Here is a 22136-nt window from a genome sequence, read left to right as displayed (position 1 = left end):
GCTTTCGTTTTCTGTGGCTTACCACCGAAAAGAATTGCACATGTATCTGAAGTAGACTGACTGCCTCGAGAGGGCAGTAAATATCTTGATCACGTGATCCAGAGAAGCCTTGGCTAATAAGAATTTAATATGAGCCAGAAACATGATTTCAAATTTTCTAGTAGCCGGATCTTAAAAATGTGAGAAAAAAAGAAAATGTGAAATTAATGTCAGTAATATATTTTGTTTGGTCCAATATATTTAAAATACTTTATTTCAGCATGTCATCAATACAGAAAAATTATTGAGATCTTTTACATTCTTTTTTTTTTCATACTTAAGTCTTTGAAGTACGCTGAATATTTTATACTTACATACATTTTAGTTCAGATGAGCCACTTTTCAAGTACTCAGTACCCACATATGGCTATTGGCTCGGGCAGAATTCCTCCCACTTTCAGCTTCTGTTCTCAGAATGATCCACTGTGCTTTCTGGTGAATACATTTTGGCTGTTTGGGAGTTTCTCTTCTTCACAGGTCCCTCAGATGTCCCCTTTGTTTCTTCTGTCTCTTTCTGTACAGATGCCAATACCCTACAGGTCTTCTGGCTGTTGGTGATTTGTCCCCACCCACCTGTATTTGGGGATTTGAGAGACACTTTATTACTTACTATATTAGTTTGCTAGGACTATCATAGCAAAATACCACCGATGGGGTAGCTTAAACAACAAAAATTTATTGTCTCACAGTTCTGGAGCCTAGAAATCTAAGATCCAGGTACCAGCAGACTTGGTTCCTTCTGAGGCCTCTCTCCTTGGCTTGCAGATGGCCGTTTTCTTTCTCATGTGGTCATGCCTCTGTGCATCCACATCCCTGGTGTTTCTGTGTGTGTCTTCATCTCTTCGTTAAAAGGACACAAGTCAGACTGTATTAGTACCCACCCAAAAGGCCTTGTTTTTATTTATTTATTTATTTATTTATTTATTTATTTATTTACTTACTTATTTATTTAGATTTTATTTATTCATGAGAGAGTATGAGAGAGAGAGAGAGAGAGAGAGAGGCAGAAGGAGAAGCAGGCTCCATGCAGGGAGCCTGACATTGGACTTGATCCTGGGTCTCCAGGATCAGGCCCTGAGCCAAAGGCGGCACTAAACCACTGAGCCACCCGGACTGCCCCAAGCCCTTGTTTTAATTTGATTACTATACTTACTTAAAGGCCCCATCTCCAAATGCACATTCTGGGTACCAGGGGTTAGGACTTCAATATATGAATTTGGGGGTGACATAGCCCATAACATAACACTTAACTTTTGCTGAAAATGTTGTCTGTGGGTTTTGGTTTTGTTATCTAGTGGTTCTCTCTGTTTTTGGAATGTATCTGAGTAGATTAAAGACTAAGCTGCTATCCCCTTTCCCCAGAATTTAGAAAATCAGTGATTTAAATACTATACCAAAATTTTATTTTATTTTATTTTACTTTAAAGATTTAATTTATTTACTCAGAAGTAAGCAAGTGAGAGAGAGAGAGAGAGAGCAGGAACAGTTGGAGGGGCAGAGAGAGAGGAAGAAGCAGACTCCCTGCTGAATGGGAGCCTGACATGGTGCTCGATTCTAGGACCCTGGGATCATGACCTGAGATGAACGCAGATGTTTAACCGACTGAGCCACCCAGGCACCCCGAGATGAGTATATTTCTAATTAGACCATCAAAGTCTAGTATAACCTTATCTGAAACATTACTGTTTTGAAGATCTTGTCAGGTCTTGCTAGGAACAGATACAGGGCTTCTTCACCTTTTTAGTTGCTGGTGGGTAAAATCAGGGATTGGTAAAGGGGAAGGTATTTGTATTTACTTTTTAAGATCTTCCAGGGGGAGTGTAAAGATGTTTTGAGAACAAGGGATTTCATTGAATCTTCCAAACAACCGCATTAGTGTCTATTTTCTTGTAACTGAGAAAACCAAGGGTTTGGTGAATAAAGCAATAGCTTATGTTAATAAGATGGGTTCTAATTTAGGAAGTGCTACTTCAGAGTTTTTTTTCAATATAAGAGTGAGGATTCCAAAACTCACAGGGTTGTTCTGATAGCCTCTTCTCTGGAGGTGACACAGGCAAATACTCGACTGTAGGAATGGCGCGGTTAACTTCCTGGCTTCTTGCACTCATCTCCTTGGTCCTCAGGGGAATTCATATCTGTAGGGCTCCTTTGGGCATCATCATACCTACAAAATAGTCATGGACATTTGGTGGGACAAGGTAGCAACACCATAGAGGGGACATGAGATTTAACACTGGACAACCTTTTTTTTTCCAATGAGCAAGGTGCCATTAGAAATAAATTTATTAAAAAAAAAAAAAAGAAAGAAATTTATTAATAGCTCCATTTCTAAATGTGAGAATTTTTATACTTCCTCTGGAGCTGATTCACAGGAGGAGGAGACACCATTCCATAGCTTTATTTGGTTTAGGATGTCTAAATTCAAACTGGGGGTGATTATTCAAAGTTATTCAAATTTGTAAACCATCATTAGGAATGGAACAATGGGAGATCCCTGGGTGGCGCAGTGGTTTAGCGCCTGCCTTTGGCCCAGGGTGCGATCCTGGGGACCCGGGATCGAGTCCCACGTCGGGCTCCCGGTGCATGGAGCCTGCTTCTCCCTCTGCCTGTGTCTCTGCCTCTCTCTCTCTCTCTCTCTCTGTGTGACTATCATAAATAAATTAAAAAATAAAAAATAAAAAAAAATTAAAAAAAGGAATGGAACAATGTACTAAGTGCCTCTGTGTGCCCACACCATTCTAGGTACAGAACTAGGGATAGGAGCAAGATACCAAGATAAAGAGGTTATTTACCTTTACCCTAATCAAGCACTCTGGTACATTTTCCCTCAAATTCCCATTCAAAAAAAGCTTTGCTCCCTCTCAGTAAACAAAATGTTTGGTATAGTAGTATCATTAAGGTATCCTCCTAAAGGAAACAGCCTTAACAGCCTAGACCTTTTGATACCCCCAGCACCTTCAAACTCAAGACCCATCCTAAACCTAAATTTGGAAACCAGATACACCAGTCAGTTAAAAAAAAAAAAAAAAATGCCAGTGTTAAAACAAGGAATTGCTCAATTGGCTTTGCAAGTCCCACACACAGTTTTGTCTGGTATACAAATGAACACGGAGGCATGGATTGGAACAGAGGTGTCACTGTAACACAGTCCTCTCTGTGTAAACAAGAATGTGTGATGGAACACTGCGCTCTTTTACTGAAAACTCTGTTCAGAGAAGTTGAATTATGCTTTTGACCACGGCTTTGGCCACAGCTTTGTTGGAGGTCACTTGCATCCCATGACCTGGGGAGCAGAATGAGCTCACAGAGAAGAAATTTACTAATGTAGAATCAAAATCTAGGTTGTTTTCCCTTATGTTAGAAAGAAGAGAACAAAAAAAAGGGGGGGGGGAGAGAGAACATTAAATTAGGGGTTAGAAGATTTGACTTTGAATCCTAGCTCAACAATTTACTTACTGGTCATGCGTTCTCAGGCAACTCATTTAAGCTCCTTGATCCTCATTGTGCCTGTTTACATATACATATACATGCCCTGGAGAAGCCAGGCATTTAAGGACGGGACCAAAGAAAGAGAAGCTAGTAGCAGAGAACAGAAAGAAAATAAAGAGGAGAGAATTGTAGGATGGTATAAGTGGTGAAAAGTAGCACACCACAGGGAAGACTGACGTGAGGAAGTTGGAAGAGTGGCTGTTGGACTAGGATGTCAGGTGTGGGTGTGCATCAGTGATCTTAGCTAATTCAGTTTAGTAAAGACAGTTGATTTGTAGAAACCCAGAAAAGATTTCCCTAAGTTTTGACATCTCAACATACATTGGAAACATCTCTAAGAACAAGTTTAATCATTTGCACCACACTTCTTCCTACTGTAGTCTCCTAACTTTTGTTGAGAGTTTAGGATTGAAAAAAAGTGAGATAAGGGTCATACTTTTCAATTTCCTCTAAAGCTTTGCAAGAAGAATATGAGTGGCCAATTTATAACATAGGTGCCTTTGCAAAAAAGTGAAATATCAGGTCGTTTAGCTCACAGGATAATTCACAGGGCCCCATTTAATTTAATTCTATGGACCATTAATTTCCCACCTCTAACATCAGTAATAATGGCCAAATGATATATTCAGTGTTTAAAACCATAGTCAAGCTCTGAACAGTAGAATTTGTCTAAAACTCTTTATAAAATTACCTTAGTTTTAGACCCTAATCAAATTATAATGGTTTGTATATTAGCTTCTCGATATGTCTCATTATAAAAAGGGTGATTGTAGAGCTTACCCTTTAGGAAGTTAAAAAAAATTGACTCAATATTGAAAAAGAAATTCCTGTCTTTATAGCTGAGTTTTTAGACTGGAGTGACAGATGCTCTAAATTCTTTTGTGGAAAATAATATAGAATTTAGCCAACATTGTTCAGAGCTATAAATCAGAAAATGTTTGTATACTTACAACTTATTGTTAGGAGCCTTATTCTAGCCTTTTAGATCGCCTTCTATGTGCTTTTACTCCTCGTACAGAATTCCGTTTCTTTTTTTTCTTTTTTTTTTTAATTTATGATAATCAGAGAGAGAGAGAGAGAGAGAGGCAGAGACACAGGCAGAGGGAGAAGCAGGCTCCATGTACTGGGAGCCCAACGTGGGATTCGATCCCGGGTCTCCAGGATCGCGCCCTGGGCCAAAAGGCAGGCGCCAAACCGCTGTACCACCCAGGGATCCCTAGAATTCCATTTCTTAATGCTCTTTCTGCCTAACACCTAAAATTATATACATTGTCGTGAAATAAAACACTGAGTTCTAGTTCTGTTTTCTCCTCTAATAGGATGTATTACTGAGGTTATTAAATCCATCAGTTTGGGAAACACAGAGGGACTTGCAGGCCATATTTCCTTGAAAATTTGTCTAAGAACTTTACACAGTATCTGTAAAGAGGCCCCCAAGTGTTGTCAGTTCTCATGGAGGTGATGTTGCTGCTTAATGCTGTTATGTAATAATATAGTCTTCCTAGTAGCAGCCACATGATAAGATTCTGGCAGCAACTTCAATTTTAAAATAACTGATTAGCTCTTTCTCACCGGGGTACATGGGGAGACATTAAAAAAAAAGATGAAAACATGCCACAACTGTGGAAATGTATCTATAATTAACCTATTTCTGTAATCTGAAATGAGAAAATGAAATCTCCTTTTCATAAGGATAATGGAAATGGATTTTTTTTAAAATTTTTTTTACGTTTTTATTTATTTATGATAGTCACAGAGAGAGAGAGAGAGAGGCAGAGACACAGGCAGAGGGAGAAGCAGGCTCCATGCACCGGGAGCCTGACGTGGGATTCGATCCCGGATCTCCAGGATCGCGCCCTGGGCCAAAGGCAGGCGCCAAACCGCTGCGCCACCCAGGGATCCCTGGAAATGGATTTTAAAATGTAGACAAGCTCATTCTTGTTATGTATACCCCAAAATTTCACATAGTAAAACCTTTTGCTTTTTATTCATTGTCTTAACATCTGGTAGAGAAATGCATATCTTCTTTCACCTATTAATTCCACTTACAGAAATTTACCTTTTACTCCTATTGCATAACTATTCAAGATTATTAGTATGAAGATGTTTATTGTAGTATTTTTATAACAGGGAATAACTGGAAGCAATATAAATGTCTATTGGGAATGAATTGACTAAATAAATTGGTCATTGTATACTACATTATATACAGTAAAAAGTCATTCCCTTCCCTGTATCCATGCCTGTGAATTATCCCCTCCCACACTGACTCAGGGCTTGGCCATGAGGATTGCTTTGGCCAATAAGAGGGTGTAGACATGATGCAAAGAAATGAAAAGAATAATGCACATTAGAGCTGTCCTCTCTTTTGCTGCTTTTGGGATCCTTACAACCAACCTCATGGAAACTGAGCTAGCCTGTTGGATGAGACCCAGTACCATAGCTGCCAGCCAGGCAACTGCCAGACGTCAAAGAAATACCATCCATCACTAGCTGTCCGCAGTTAAATGAACAAGGTTTGGCTAAGACTTTTGCTACAGTTTTATTAGCTGATAATTGCCTTTGTTTCTCTTGTGTATTATCTCACTTCTCTCTCTCTCTCTCTCTCTCTCTCTCTCTCTCTGATGATCACCTCTTTCGCCTATCTAGATCTCTTTCTTCAAGCTGCTTTCCCTGACTACTAAAGCCTCCAATGTATCTCTTTTCTACACTCTTCTATTACTTTCACTCAGTCCCATGTAATTTAATATTTATGTGCTATTTTTCTCTTTTTCTGTGTGTTAGTCTTTTCTATCTAACTAAATAATAAGCTCCTGGATTGGAAAGATCATATTTCACATCACACTCTCTGGCCTTCATAATGATAGAATTATATGTAGTAACCAGATTTTCTCCTTCTATCCCAATGTCTTCAAAATACACCTTGCCTGGGGATCCCTGGGTGGCTCAGCGGTTTAGTGCCTGCCTTCGGTCCAGGGTGTGATGCTGGAGTCCTGGGATCAAGTCCTACATCGGGCTCCTTGCATGGCGCCTGCTTCTCCCTCTGCCTGTGTCTCTGCCTCTCTCTTTCTTTCTGTGTCTCTCATGAATAAATAAATAAAATCTTTAAAAAAAATACACCTTGCCTAACTGTAGGACACCCCACTGGAGCAAGAAAAATGCTATACAAATGTAAGCTATATTTTTCTGCTCTGTAGCTGTCTTATTTGAATTTATGTATCCTCTGTTAAGTGAATTAAAAAATATATAGCAGGTTTGTGTGTGAGTGTGAGGGGATGTAGGGAGTCTTTTTCTGCTAATCTCAAATATGTATGTATATTATACATTGTGCTATCTATGTTTATATTAAACATGAAAAAAATGTTAACCATATAGTAAGTGAAAAAAGTTTACTTTACAAAAAATAAGACAAATATTGTGCCGGTATACACGAATACTATGTATGTGTAAAATCTTGAAGGATATACATCTCTCCCCACCAACCTCAAACAACTAAACAAAATACTGCTTCAAATTTCATTTCATTTATATAGTTTACCAAGAACATTCAACTTACTTAGTTATGTGAGATAAAGGAATTATTTTATATTTGGAAGTTAAACTTGGGTTAAATGAGAGAATTTATATTTAAAAGTCTCTCTTTTTGGGGTTAAGTTCTTAACCTGAGTGGTTAAGCTCTTAATTTTGGCTCAGGTCATGATCTCAGGTTGTGAGATCAGCCCTTCACTGTGTTCTGTGCTGAGTGTAAAGCCCGCTAAAGATTTTCTCTCTCTCCCTGTCCCTCTGCCTCTCTACTCCCCACAACCCCAACCCCCTACCCCTGCTCTGCTAGCAAGTGTGCACATACTCTCTCTCCCTCTTAAAAAAAAAAAAGAAAAAAAAAAAAAGGTGTCTCCTTTTACCATGAAACATTTAAGTGTTTTCTCTATTTTAAGTATTTTAGTAGATATTTGGGTTATAGGGGGTCATTCTGAAATACAGCCTGCACTTCTTAATTGAAAATAGTGCTGTGGTGATCAGAGGGGTATGATTTAGATGAAGTCATATAAGCATAGACAGATAGATTAATGAAAATGAGTAGAGAGCCTGCAAACAAAACTACTTTATCTGGCAACCACAGGGAGAAGGGATTGTCCTGAGCCAATCCCATTGGGATTCATTGTACTGTTTTTTGCTTTGTATATGTTTGAAACTTTCCAGCATTAAAAAAAGTTTTAAGACATAATGTAAAAAATAGAGGTACTTTTGACAAAAGCAATAAAAATATGAGACATTGTAGTAATGTGAACCAAGCAATATTAGACCTTTATACAAAGCCTTGTAGAATTTATTTAGTAACTATTTTCAACATGAATGGAAAGAGATACTATTGACACTAAAAATTATTTTTAAAATGTCAATTCTCCAAATGGATGTCTAGATTCATTCAGGTCTCTTTAAAGCCCATTAGGAATTTTTTTTTTTTGGTAGAATTTTGATAAGCTTATTTCAGTGCTCATATGCAAGTATAAAGAACCAAGAATAGCCAAGGTGTTCCTTCAAAAGAAGAAACATGCCACACTTTTTATAAAGTTATAGAATTAAGAGAATGTTAATGAGGAACAGAAAAACCTGTAGAATAGAACAAAGAGCTGAGACCCAAACGTGAGGGAAAATTGATGACTGCAATTCTCATTCTGTAATATTATTCAAAAGTCAAATTTTTCTTAAAAAATTATTCTGATAGTTTGTTAACACATATCTGAAACTCAACTTTGGTTATATTAGTTAAATTTGAAATGTGAAACTATATTTTTTTATTTTTATTTTATTATTTATGATAGTCACACACAGAGAGAGAGAGAGGCAGAGACACAGGCAGAGGGAGAAGCAGGCTCCATGCACCGGGAGCCTGAGTGGGATTCGATCCCGGGTCTCCAGGATCGCGCCCTGGGCCAAAGGCAGGCGCCAAACCGCTGCGCCACCCAGGGATCCCTGAAACTTTAAATCTTTTAAAAGACTATATTATATATGGATGAATTTCTTTAAAAAGAAAGAAAAAGCATTTTGCATAAAGATTAAGCTGATACATTTTGGTAATTATTCATAAAAAAAAAAATAAAAAACCCAAAACCCAGTCAATAAACACGAAAAGACAAGTCATAGTCAGGGTAAGAAGTATACCTCACTGTAATCAGTGGGTGATAATTGTTCCTTTTTTTTTTTTTTGATTATTGTTCCTTTATAAAACAAATGACATTTGGCAGTAAGGCTCTCACAATATTTGGTTGATTATTTGATTCAAGTTAGTTTCCACATAATAAAATTAAAAAGAAAAAAAAAAAAAAGACACCTGGGTGGCTCAGTGGTTTAGTACCTGCCTTCGGCCCAGGGCGTGATCCTGGAGTCCTGTGATCAAGTCCCACATCAGGCTCCCTGCATGGAGCCTACTTCTCCCTCTGCCTGTGCCTCTGCCTCGCTCTCTCTGTGTCTCTCATTAATAAATAAATAAAATTAAATTTAAAAAGTTAGTTTCTACAAACCAATAGCCATAGTCTTTTGAAACTTGCCTCTCTTTCTCTCCTAGACGTAATTAACAGATACCTTGAGCTTATCAGGCTTTTACAAGACAGCTAGATCCTTAGATTCTTTCTTCTGATCCCTCTTGTTCCACTGAAAAAAATATACTTGGGGCCACTCTTGTGTATTTATTCACAGACTCTGAGAAAGAGATTTTTGCCGTGACGATGAGACTCAGCTGTAAGTGGCATTTACAGCCAGCGTTTCTCTGTTGTATCTTTCACACATATGCATTAGAAAGTGTCTGTCTTTTAATCCTGAAGGTTCTGGAACTTGTGGGTTATCTCTTTTCCTTTCAGCCCTTCCTGCAGCTAGTTCTTTGTTTTTTTTTTTAAAGCTTTTTTTTTTAAATTTTTATTTATTTATGATAGTCACACAGAGAAAGAAAGAGAGGCAGAGACATAGGCAGAGGGAGAAGCAGGCTCCATGCAGGGAGCCCGACGTGGGATTCGATCCTGGGTCTCCAGGATCGTGCCCTGGGCCAAAGGCAGGCGCCAAACCGCTGCACCACCCAGGGATCCCCCTGCAGCTAGTTCTTTTCTGAGTTCATCTCTTTCTCCTTTTTTGTCAAGTGAACCTCACAGCATCCAGGGCTAGTAGCATACTTTTCCTGGCTTCTTTGTATAAATCCATACGTTCATTAGTCACCTTAACTACTTCCCAGGTAGGCAGCTGCTGTTTCTTCTGTATTGTACATGCCATCCATCATTTTTCCAGCCTTCTATAACAGTTTCATGCTGCTCAATTCCAGTGCCAGTGTGACATATGTTTTGTATTTGTTATGGCAATAGCCTCTTCCTGGTATCCATTTCTGTACTGGCTTTTCGTCAATAAGGCTGCTGTAACAGCTCCAACATTTTAGTGCCTTGCTACAATAAAAGTTTCTTTCTAGCTCCCATGTTAGCTATAAGTTGTCTGCAGTTCTGAGATTCCATTAAAGGTGTCTTACTCTGTGTTCCAGGTTGAAGAGCAGCCCTGTCTTGGTCTTAGATTGGAGGGAAGTGAAAAACGGAACTATGTAGCATCTCTTATTTCATCTTCTTAGACGTGGCATGGGAAGCTTACAATTCTATTTCATTGGCCAAGGCAAGTCTTATGGCCAGGCCCAGTGTTTATATGGCAGGAAAGAATTTGTCTCTGAGGGGTGTACTATGAGTCACCAGACCCAAGGACAGGGATGTATAATTTCACCTAAAGGGAGAAGATAGAATAATTGAGAACAGTAATACCACCTGCATATCCACTTCTAGATATATTCTCTAAAGCAGCAGTGTTTTTCACAGTGGTGAGTTCTTATATGAAAATAATAAACATTTGGAAGTTATCAGGGTATAAGTGACCATGGATAAGATAGCCCAGGGAGAGGAAAGAGAGTATTAGAAACCTCATGGGACAAGTATCTACAAAGGAGACTAAGAATAAACAGAGGTGGGGGAAAGAATAGGAAAGAACATGTCTTGGACTCTTATGGAACCATTTCTGTCCCCCAAACCACAACTTTTTAAAAAAGAAAGCCTGAATGCAAATGCTTTAAATCTGTTCAGTTTTTTTTTAATGGATTATTCCACATCTTTTGCTTTCTTTTTTTTTTTTAATTTTTATTTATTTATGATAGTCACACACACACACAGAGAGAGAGAGGCAGAGACACAGGCAGAGGGAGAAGCAGGCTCCATGCACCGGGAGCCCGACGTGGGATTTGATCTCTGGTCTCCAGGATCGCGTCCTGGGCCAAAGGCAGGCGCTAAACCGCTGCGCCACCCAGGGATCCCCTAAATCTGTTCAGTTTATACCATCACAAGACTTAAATACTAAATAGCAGAAGAGATTTAAAAATGATACTTGTTTGTTTGTTATTTCAGAGATTTGCCACAATATGGGCAGAAGCAGTGGCAGTCCTATTTTGGAAGAACTTTCGATGTTTACACCAAACTCTGGAAGTTCCAGCAGCAGCATCGGTAAAGGAATTTAATAGTTACAGGAGAATGAAGATCCAGTCTATATTAGTCCATGTTTTCACCTTTTTTACCTCAGTGCTTTTTATCTCTTGATGCACTTTAATATATTTCATCTTCATGACACAAAGGAAAATACATTGCTTTTTTTCTTACCTACTTAAGTTTTTAAAATGTTATGTTGTCATCTGATCTTTAAAGATAGTATTATAGTAAATCTGAAATGGTTCAGATTACCTCTAACATAGGTAGGCTGCTTCGGGGTTTCATTCTAAAATAGGTGTTATGTTTTGGTCAAAGCTGTTGGGGGGTGTTGCTGTTAGTTTTCAGGAGCATAGCTCAAGAAGTTTCTTTCCATATATCAGCTTACTTTAAATAAACATTTAATACATGTTTTTTTAATTTAATTGAATGATGTTGAAATCTCATGAAAAATTCATGAATTTGAATTCATGAATTCAGAATTTTATGGTACATTGGGTGGTATTTTATCCTATTAAATATACAGATTTGTTTATTTTTGGAATTTATAGTCTCTTATTTCTATTTTTTTTATCTCCTATGTAAAACAGACAAGTCTTGGATAATCGGTATGGCTTGAAGCGGTGGCAAATAGGGGAAATTGCTTCTAAGATTGGGCAGCTATACTACCATTATTAGTAAGTGTATTACATATGGAAAAAATAAAGCGTTGTCTTGATTTAAACACAGCATGCAGAAGTGTGCATACTCTACTTGGTAGGAGGGAAAACTAAAGAGATATAAATGACCCCAGATTATACTGATAAAACAGTATTATGAAATGATCTTCCGTAATCCAAATAACATTATTTGCTTCAATGGTTTACCTTTCAAACAGTTCATTTGGGCAGGCTTATTTATAACTGAAATGATTATGATCTTGGTTTTAGATAAATCATAAATACTAAATGAATTTATAGTTATTAACGACTTCACTTAAATCTTCGTATATCATAACTTATATGTTTGAATGAGTGTTTTTTGGGGGAATACTTCTATTTGTAGGATATATCTAAACGGTTTCATGAATTGGATAAAGATAATTTTGATAAGATCTTTAGTGAGTCAAGGAAAGAAGAGAACTCCCTTTAGGAATCTAAATCTCATAGAGTAATATCAGGTATACCATAAAAAGCTTGGACCATACAGAATTTCTTCCTCTTCCTGTCTTTTGGCTCACAGTCCAACATTCCCCCATTAAAGTCACTCTGAAAGGTAGAATATTTTCTTAAGTTCCTTGTAAAACTAGAAATGTTAAGCAGAGAACCAGATTCATCAGTATCCTCTGAAGATTACTGTGGATTAGTCCATTTCTGAGTCCTATGAGAAAAAAACTGAAGAAATGAGCCTAAGGACAAGTGACTATATGGATTTGGGGAAGGTCATGAAAGGTCTGGTAGAAAGATGTAACTGGGTGGAATGCTGTTTGGAGAATCCCTTCAAAGAATGAAAACAACGTAGACTTTGGATTGTCATCAAAAAAGGCTTGGGAGCAGTGGTGAGCTTTTTTTGTTTTTTTACATTGCCATTATTTTTACACATTGTAAGGGTATTAGGATTATTGCTTTGCTGATTCAAATTTAGGATAGTCGTTCTTATCCCCTTGTGTAGAGGAATAGAGAAAGAATGAAACAGGAAACAGGTATTCATCATGAAGATTTTGAGATGCTATCAAATTTAAATTGAAAAAAAATTTTTTTTCTCATAGCCTACGCACATCTGAGACCAGCTATCTGAATGAGGCTTTCTCCTTCTATTCTGCAATCAGACAGAGATCGTATTATTCTCAAGTCAATAAAGAGGACAGGTATGCACCTACTGTTGTTTTTAGAAAGGAGGTAAAACACTTAAGAATTTTTAGTCTGTGTGGAAGTTATGCAGAGAAGCGCACATTTATTTAAATGGGCTTTATTGAGTGCCTTACAGTGTACTAGTCCTTCTTAAGCATAAAGATGTATTGTTACCTAAAAAGCAATAAATGTTATAGATATTATAACAGATGTCACAATACCTGGTGGAGTCAGAACACAAAGAAGGGGTTGATTATTTCTTATATGGGGTCCCACAAAATTTAATAGAAAAGAGCTCCAAAGTGAGGCTTAGCTGATAGTCTTTATTCTAGATTTGTTTTAGCCTGTGTAATTTGAATTCATATACATTCAAAACCTGTTGATGGGACTGAAGAAAAGCCTGCTAATGCTGTTTACATTGTCTTCTATAAACCAGATATGTTACAATTGTGTAGCTCCACTGTAAAAAAAAAAAAAAAATTACATAGAGTTCATTCATTCCCAGTGGTAATCTGTTGAGTATTTACTAATATATCTGGCAGTGTGGTGTAGATACTTGGGTGGGCGAAGAAAATGAAAAGAAAAAGGTGTGCGGGTGGTGTCTTTTCCTTTTAGAGGATTATCTTCTCATGGGAGTTACAGACATATTTGGGGCACAATTAAACTGTGATGTCATTAATTCCAGGTAAAAATGGAATTGCTAAAGAAATCAGGGTTCTGCTGGAGAATCTTTGTTACTAATATTCCAGGAATCATTAGAAGAGAAAGCTCAGGCATAGAAGATCTGAATGTTCTCTCTACTGCTGGAAGCAAAACTCACAGTTGTTGTATAGTGAAAAGATTATATTCTTTTAGCAGTAGACAAGAACATAATTTTGACATACTTTTCTAGAGAACACTTTGTGGTTGGCTATCATAAGCTTTCCGGCTAAACAGCGATATTTTTGGGAAAGCCCCACTCTTGTAAATCCCCTTCATTCCCTAGCAGATCTTAATCAGGCTTGTCCAGAGGAGTTGGGTTGGTACAAGCAGGGCATGCAGATACTGCATTCTCCATTTTCCCCCAAAGTCATCACCATGCTTCATTCTTCCATCAGAAGTTCCACCGCTTACCTCTCCTTCAGATTTTCTCACGGTTTGCTTCACATATTTCCACTACAGATATATTTCCTCAGGAATACCCCTCCACACTTTTTTTTGCATTCGTATTGTACAATTTGAATTCTTGGTAAGATAAATTTTATTTCTAAAAATAGGCAAAAGGTCTATGTAATAATATCTTTTCAGTATGAAAATACATAGAAGGAAAGAACTTTTTATTTTTTATTTATTTTTTCTTTTTTTCCCCCTCCGTCCCACCCTCTAAAAAGTTTAAGAACTTTTTAAAGCAATAATGAAATACCTTGTCTAATTCACTCTTCTGCGTTTTCTAATTCACTTAAAGAGAAATTGGCCTAGGGCCCCTTAGCTTAAAACCCAACAATTTCATTTATTAAAAACCTTTTCTGTCCTAATAGCAAATACCACATATGAATGGTTTTCCTGTGCTGCCTCCTAGAGCAGGGCAGATGAACAGAAGTAGGATTATTTGGAACCAGGATGACCGAGTCTCTTGCCTTAGGCTACTAGATTAGAATGAAAGGACAATCCCACGTGTGAAACCTTGACCTCCTTCCCTTTACTTTAGGAAGGACTTCTGTTCGGTTGGTAGGTTGGTAGGTTGTTTCTTAGTTTGCTCAGGGCAGGGAGACAGTCAAGGTAGCAAATGGTGACAGCTGCTAAAATGAACAGCTGGTTTAGCCTAATACTCTCTAGTTTCAGTCATCTCATTGGAAATGGCAAGATTTCATTCTTTTTGATGGCTGAGGAATATTCTATTGTATTAATAAAATAAAATGTAAACAGAGAGGGAGACAAACCATAGAGACTCTTAATGATAGGAAACAAATTGAGGGTTGCGGGAGGGGATATCGGTAACTGATGAGCATTAGGGAGGGCACGTGGGGATCCCTGGGTGGCGCAGCGGTTTGGCGCCTGCCTTTGGCCCAGGGCGCGATCCTGGAGACCCGGGATTGAATCCCATGTCGGGCTCCTGGTGCATGGAGCCTGCTTCTCTCTCTGCCTGTGTCTCTGCCTCTCTCTCTCTCTCTCTCTTTGACTGTCATAAATAAATAAAAATTAAAAAAAAAAAAAAAAAGGAGGGCACGTGATGTAAGGAGCACTGGGTGTTACATGCAACTAATAAATCACTAAATTCTACCCCTGAAATTAATAATACACTATATCTTAACTAAATTGAATTTAAATAAGAAATGAAATAAAATGAACAGCTGGTTGATTAAGTAAGAGAGTTTTGTGCAATTTCACAGTTGCAAAAATCTCAAAGGGGCAAGTTCTCTTTGCAGTGTCCCAGTACCTAAGGACTGTATTAAAGCCAAAAAGAATGGTATATTCCAGCCATCACCAAAAGTGACTGCCTGTCACTAAGCATATACAACTCTCAAAATGTCTCATTCCATGGGCCCATCCTGTTTCGTAGAGGAGACGTTGCCACATCATTATTTGTCCTGGGAGCCACAAACCCTGACTGTTGCCAGTGGCTGAGGCTGAACCTGGTCAGAGTTAGATGTAGAGAAGATGAAGTTTCTGAGTACTCAGAGTTTGGGGCCAAGTTACAGTCAGCCACCTGGGAAAACAGTTTCTCAGGCAAATGTGCAGAGTTGGTGTCTTAGAAGTAGGGGGCCTAGTAGACAAAGCTACAGTTCAGAGTGCCAGAAGAACTTTGTCAGGAGAATCATGATGTCAGTTGTAGTGTTGACAGTATGGAAGTTTTTTATCTTGGGAAACATGAATCTAAACTTGTGGACCTTGGCACTTCCTAGTAGTACTGTTTATAGGGAGGACTTGTTGTGGACCTTTCTAGTGTGGTTCATGGGATCTTTTTTTTTTTTTTTTTCTGTAGTTTGATATGTTTTCAGACAGTGGGCTATGGGCTGTTCAGGTTTTCAGGCCTGGCTGGGATAGCCTCTTGTGTGTATGAGTGGATAGCACTGACTTATTTATCTGTACTTTGCTGCAGTTCGACACAAGTGGTTTCTGCAATGGAATACATCCACCTACTTCTGTATATTTAATAAAGGGATTGGCATGCCTGTTTTTGAACTGTCTGGTAGCTTAGAATCCTTTATATACTTTTAAAGTGCTATGAAAAAAGAAAAGATAGATACACTGCAAACACCATATGTGCCTACAAAATCTAAAACATTTACTTACTGGCCATTTGCAAAAATTGGTCAATCCCTGGTTCAATATGTGTTCTTGTGATCTGTGTTACATAGTTGTATAATCTATGATATAGATTCACAGAATCTATTTTATTTTTATTCAAAAAATTCGAAGAATTGTCTTATTACTGTTTCAACTATGAATTGACATCATCCTTCTACAAAAAAAAAAAAAAAATTTCCTCCTATTTTGAATTCCAATTCTGACAATGTGGCAGGCTAGATACTCAGAAATAGTCTCCAAACTACCTAGAGATGCTGGATAAAAAAAATCAACCATCCTTTTAAATGGACAGCTTAGCTGTTAACAAAGTAAGGGAAATCCTTGGGTCATTAACCCTGTGACCAGTGCTGTGACAACCTTGTAAGAGAGTGGTCAGTTTTGGTGATATAAAAGAACTACTATGGATTTCTTCAGAAAAAGGAAAATTAAAACTGAAAGGAAGGGGTGATATACAAGGGAAAAAAGTTATCCCTCTGTTTCTGAAAGAATCACAGACTTCATAAGACAACAATCATTGTAATAATGGCTAATTGAGGTTATCCAGATAAAATGGGGCCAAATTCTGGACAAAATAACATGAAAGGAGACAGTAAAGAATTAAGCCATACCAATAAGATCCATTTATTGTTCAGAAGAAACTTAAATAAAATATTTTTGTTTATTAAAATATTAAGAAAAATATTTTTAAAGAACCTAAAGAAAATGTATAACTTCAAAACAGGTAAAAGAGGAAAGTGAATAATAAAATTATGATGTATGATCATTACAATAAAAGGTAGGAAAGGAATGTATACTAAAGTAAAATATAATTAGTAATTAGCACAAAAAACTAAAGTAGAAATAAGTCCAAGCATATTGGTAACCATAGTAAGTGAAAGTGATCTAAACTTCCTAATAAAAGTCAGAGATTGTCAATATGTCTTCTTCTCTTTTTTTTAAGATTTTATTTATTTGAGAGAGAGACAGAGCATGAGTGAGAGGAGAGGCACATAGAGAGGGAGACTGCTGATCAGGGAGCCTGACTCGGGGCTCAGTCCTAGGACCTAAGGATCGTGATTTGAGCCACCCAGGTGCCCCAATCAGTATGCCTTTAAAAAAGGAAAATCCAGAAATACAGTGTTTATAAGAGATCCTCCAAAGATACAAGAGAGGGATCCCTGGGTGGCGCAGCGGTTTGGCGCCTGCCTTTGGCCCAGGGCGCGATCCTGGAGACCCGGGATCGAATCCCACGTCGGGCTCCCGGTGCATGGAGCCTGCTTCTCCCTCTGCCTGTGTCTCTGCCTCTCTCTCTCTGTGTGTGTGACTATCATAAATAAATTAAAAAAATTAAAAAAAAAAAACAAAGATACAAGAGACACAGAGAAAAAATAGATACCAAGGTGAAGAAAAGCCACTATATTTAAGGCAGAGAGTATTGTTATTTTTTTAAAAGGCGTATTTATTTGTTTATTTCAGAGAGAGTGCTTGCACATGAGCAGGGGGAGGGGCAGAGGGAAAGAGAGAAGCAGACTCCCCGCTGAGCAAGGAGCCCAACTCAGGTTCTATCCTAGGACCCTGAGATCATGACCCAAGCCAAAGGCAAATTCCTAACTGACTGAGCCACCCAGGTGCCTCAGCAGAGGGTATTATTAAGGTTAGAGGTTTACTTCTTAATAGTAAAAGGAACAACTCAAAATAAAAAATTCTAAACTTGTTGTATATACACTTGCTTATACATTATAATAAAGAAAAAGGTGGCATATTTTCTGAGAGGAATTGATAGAAAATGATCCATTATACAAGAAGATTTTTAATATACCGTATTTAGTCATTTACATATCAAAGAGGGGAAAAAATGAGATTTGAGTAACAATTAAAAACTTATTCTAGGGCAGCCCGGGTGGCTCAGCAGTTTAGCGCCGCCTTCGGCCCAGGGGTGTGATCCTGGGGTCCCGGGATTGAGTCCCACGTCGGGCTCCCTGCGTGGAGCCTGCTTCTCCCTCTGCCTGTGTCTGTGCCTCTCTCTCACTCTCTGTGTCTTTCATGAATAAATAAATAAAATCTTTAAAAAAAAATTGTTCTAATATGCTTAAAACTGCCTACAACATTAAGCAAATACACATAATTTTCAAGCTTATATGAAAATTTTGTGAAATTGATTTACACCTGATGCAAAACAGGTTTCGAGGGGGATCCCTCGAAAAAATGAGATTTGAGTAACAATTAAAAACTTATTCTAGGGCAGCCCGGGTGGCTCAGCGGTTTAGTGCCTGCCTTTGGCCCAGGGCGCGATCCTGGAGTCCCGGGATCGAGTCCCATGTCGGGCTCCCGCCATGGAGCCTGCTTCTCCCTCCTCCTGTGTCTCTGCCCCCCCCCCTCTCTCTCTACGTCTATCATGAATAAATAAATAAATCTACAAAAAAAAAAAGATAAAAAAAAACAGGTTTCGATTATTTTTAAATGTATGATGTCTAACTGTGGTGCAATGCCATTAAAAATTAAGAACGACAACATAGTTTTAAAAAAAAATCAATAAATTTATCAATTAGTAGACACATTTCTCAATAACTCATGGGCCAAAGAGGGATTTAAAAAAATTTTATTATCAAACATATACAGAATGTATCATCATAAGATTATTACAATTGTAATGAAGGCTGTGGAAGTTGGAAATATTGGGTTTGGATTGATAAGGAATGAGTATAGATGGTCAGGTGTGAAGAGAGAGGTGCAATATTGATTGTAAATATCCTGTGATAAGTTACTCATAGCAACCACTAAAAGAATAGTAAGGAAGAGTTACAAGTAAGAAACTGACAGAGGATAAAAAAAAGAGAAAGCTAAAACATAGTTGATTAACTGAAAAGAAAACAAGAAAGGAGTCCTAGAAAACACAAACACAGAAAGGGGAAGTAGAAAACAACCAGCACAGTGGGAGATACAAACTCAGCCAAAGCAGCAATCAGATAAAATGTAAATGGTCCAAGTTCCTGAGTCTGTGAGGCAGAGATTGTCAATGTGGATAAAAAAGCTAACTATAGGGATCCCTGGGTGGCGCAGCGGTTTGGCGCCTGCCTTTCCTGGAGACCCGGGATCGAATCCCACGTCTGGCTCCCGGTGCATGGAGCCTGCTTCTCCCTCTGCCTGTGTCTCTGCCTCTCTCTCTCTCTCTCTGTGTGTGACTATCACAAATAAATAAAAATTAAAAAAAAAAAAAAAAAAGCTAACTCTATATTACCTAACAACATTAGTTAATATGAAAAGACACATGTACTGGAAATAGAGGGATAGAAAAAGATACGGCTTACAAAGTAAGCATAAGAAGACTGGTTTGATTATATTAATATCAGAAAATAAGATTTCGAAACAGAGAACGTTCTTCCCAGAACTTTTTTCACCTCGTATTTTCCTGCCTGTTGTCTTTTACTCTTTATCATCTTACCTTGAATATCATTCTCTCTAGGAAGCCTTCTCTGTGGGCTCAAATAGCATCCTTTATTTCTCCTGTTGTATTTATTCCGCTGTGTTTTAAGTGTTTATCTGTCTCCACTGAATTTTAGCTAGCGTCCTGTCTCTGAGATCCGTGAAGAAGGGGCCATGTCTGTAATTGTTTTAATCATTTTTCTAGCACTCAGCAGGGTGCCTGTTGCATGTAAGTTCTCAATGGGTACTTGTTCAATGAATGAATATATGAATGACCACAAGGAATCTTTAAGAAATGTGTTTAAATGCTACTACAGGTTATATGCAGAAATAGTTGTAACTGTGCAAAATAGGATCTAAAGAGTTTAAAAGCTTCCAGAAAGATAGAAAAATCAAAGAACATGTTTTCTTTTTTAGTCTAATGAGTAACTTCCCATTTATCTGCTGTAGACCCGAGCTGGTTGTTAAGAAGCTACGATACTATGCAAGATTTATTGTAGTTTGTCTCCTGCTCAACAAAATGGATGTTGTGAAGGATTTGGTGAAAGTAAGTGTGCTTTAAAATTACTAAAATTCTAATTTGTAGTTGTATATGGATAATTTTGTTTTTTAAAAATATTCAGGGAATAATTTTCATATATGTAAATCATTACAACATTCAAAGTACAGTAACTTTGGACAAGCGTAATGCTAAAAGGATTTTCCTGCAGTCTTCATATTTTAGATATACACTAGCCAGAGACAGTTCTCCTAATTCCTTGCTTTTGTCCCTTAAGTATGTTTTACTTTCACCACCCATCAATAGATTGTTGGGAAATGAAAACAAAAGTTAAAATATTTAGTTTAAGAGAAAATTATTGAAAGGTTAAGTCAAGAATAAGCATACAATGTTTTACAAAGGTATTGTGAATGAATTTTGATTTTTCCATCCTTTTACTATGTCTACGTCACTGTCCTCCATTAACTCAGGTAATCAGGAGTTAACCACACTTGGGAATCACTCAATATTGCACACCCCATTCTGGTTGCACTCTGTAATCGGTCATTCCAGTGGCATGCTTCCTAATTTTTGGTACTCAGGTAGAACATGCTAGTTTTGACAAGTCCTCTTCTGTCTTCCTCCACCTCTAGTTACTATGGCTGTTCCCAAAACACAGTATGATATAAATCCAAAGAAAATCATGTAGATAGTCTTCATTTTTTTTAGGTGTTAAAAATTTGGGGCTTTACCTTTAGAAATCTTCTATTAAATTTAGTGCTGGTGTAGCATTGAGTAAGTATGAGTCACTCTGTTTCTCTATGAAGATCTTATTGATGTGTATTATTCTGGAGTCTTTTATTTTAAAGCAAAATAAAAGTTTTCTTCTTTGTTTTTGGCTATAAGTGAGGCTATATGTTGATAATAATCAAGCTTCTTAACTATATCAATTTCTGTCAAGAATATGGTGCAACATAGCAATCTATTTTTATGTTTTTTTTTTTCCTGTAATCATTTTCCTTGTGATATTTTAAAATCAGGAATTGTCAGATGAAATTGAAGATTATACTCACCGCTTTAATACAGAAGATCAAGTGGAATGGAACCTGGTGCTTCAAGAAGTAGCAGCTTTCATTGAGGTCAGCTTTTGACAAGATAGATTGTCATAATTATGGATCAGTAAATGCATATGTGATATACATTTTTATTGTGTGTATAAGTCAAGAAGAAGGAATAATTTATTATATTAACTTTTGTTGTAGCCATCAACTACTTACTGCTTTTTTCTCCAGGCGGACCCCGTGATGGTATTAAATGATGATAATACCATTGTGATCACATCTAATCGTCTTGCTGAAACAGGAGCCCCATTGCTGGAACAGGGCATGATTGTGGGACAATTGTCTCTGGCTGATGCACTCATTATTGGTAATTGTAATAACCAGGTAAAGAATTGTGAAGGAATTATACTTAAAATTCACTTTGAAAAATAATGGTTTTTATTGCAGAATTACAGATTATTATTAGAGAATGATTATTTCCTTATAAATATCCTAAATCCATTTGTGAGGAAATGGTTAATTCAATTATGCCATGTCCATATGAATTATATTACAGACATTTACAAGTTTAGAAAGAATTTTTAATTGCAGAGGAAGATATATTCGTGATATGGGAAGTGAAAATAAACTTGTTATTGAGCTATATAAACCAAATTATTTCATATATGTTAAAATCGCTATATACATATATGTATAGGCAAAAAGACTAGGAAGAAATTTACCAATATCATAAAAGGTTTATCTCTGAATAACAGAGTTATAGGTGATTTCTTTTTTTAAAGCTTTGCTTTAAAAAAAAAAAGATTTAATTAATTAATTTATTTATTTATTTATTTATGAAGGAGAGAGAGCATAAGAGTGGCAGAGGGTGGGGGAGAAGCAGGCTCTCTGCAGAGCAGGGAGCCCAGTGTTGGGTTTGATTCCAGGACTATGGGATTGTGACTTGAGCTGAAGGCAGATGCTTGACTGACTGAGCCACCCAGGTGCCCCAAGCTTTGCTTTATTTAAAATTTTTTTAAGATTTATTTATTTATTTTGGGGGAGAGAGAGTGCA

General features: G+C 37.4%; 1 protein-coding gene across 7 annotated transcripts in view; it reads left to right on the top strand.

Moving 5' to 3' along the window:
- Positions 1 to 22136, top strand: part of SCAI (suppressor of cancer cell invasion) — a 164539-nt gene that overhangs the window by 97101 nt on the left and 45302 nt on the right. For 6 of the 7 annotated variants that reach the window (XR_012008287.1, XR_012008286.1, XR_012008285.1 and 3 more), the window contains 6 exons: positions 10950 to 11045; positions 11615 to 11701; positions 12772 to 12870; positions 19994 to 20090; positions 21062 to 21160; positions 21314 to 21466. Coding sequence is in view for 4 of the 7 variants with exons in the window: in XM_072777896.1 (XP_072633997.1) it covers positions 10950 to 11045; positions 11615 to 11701; positions 12772 to 12870; positions 19994 to 20090; positions 21062 to 21160; positions 21314 to 21466 (631 nt within the window). In the remaining 3 variants the exon portion in view is untranslated. The remainder of the gene's footprint in view (positions 1 to 10949; positions 11046 to 11614; positions 11702 to 12771; positions 12871 to 19993; positions 20091 to 21061; positions 21161 to 21313; positions 21467 to 22136) is intronic. The other variant, XM_072777899.1, reaches the window with a different exon arrangement.

Source organism: Canis lupus, chromosome 16, assembly GCF_048164855.1.
Source record: "Canis lupus baileyi chromosome 16, mCanLup2.hap1, whole genome shotgun sequence".
NCBI lineage: Eukaryota > Metazoa > Chordata > Mammalia > Carnivora > Canidae > Canis > Canis lupus.
This window is presented reverse-complemented; position numbering and strand designations above follow the sequence as displayed.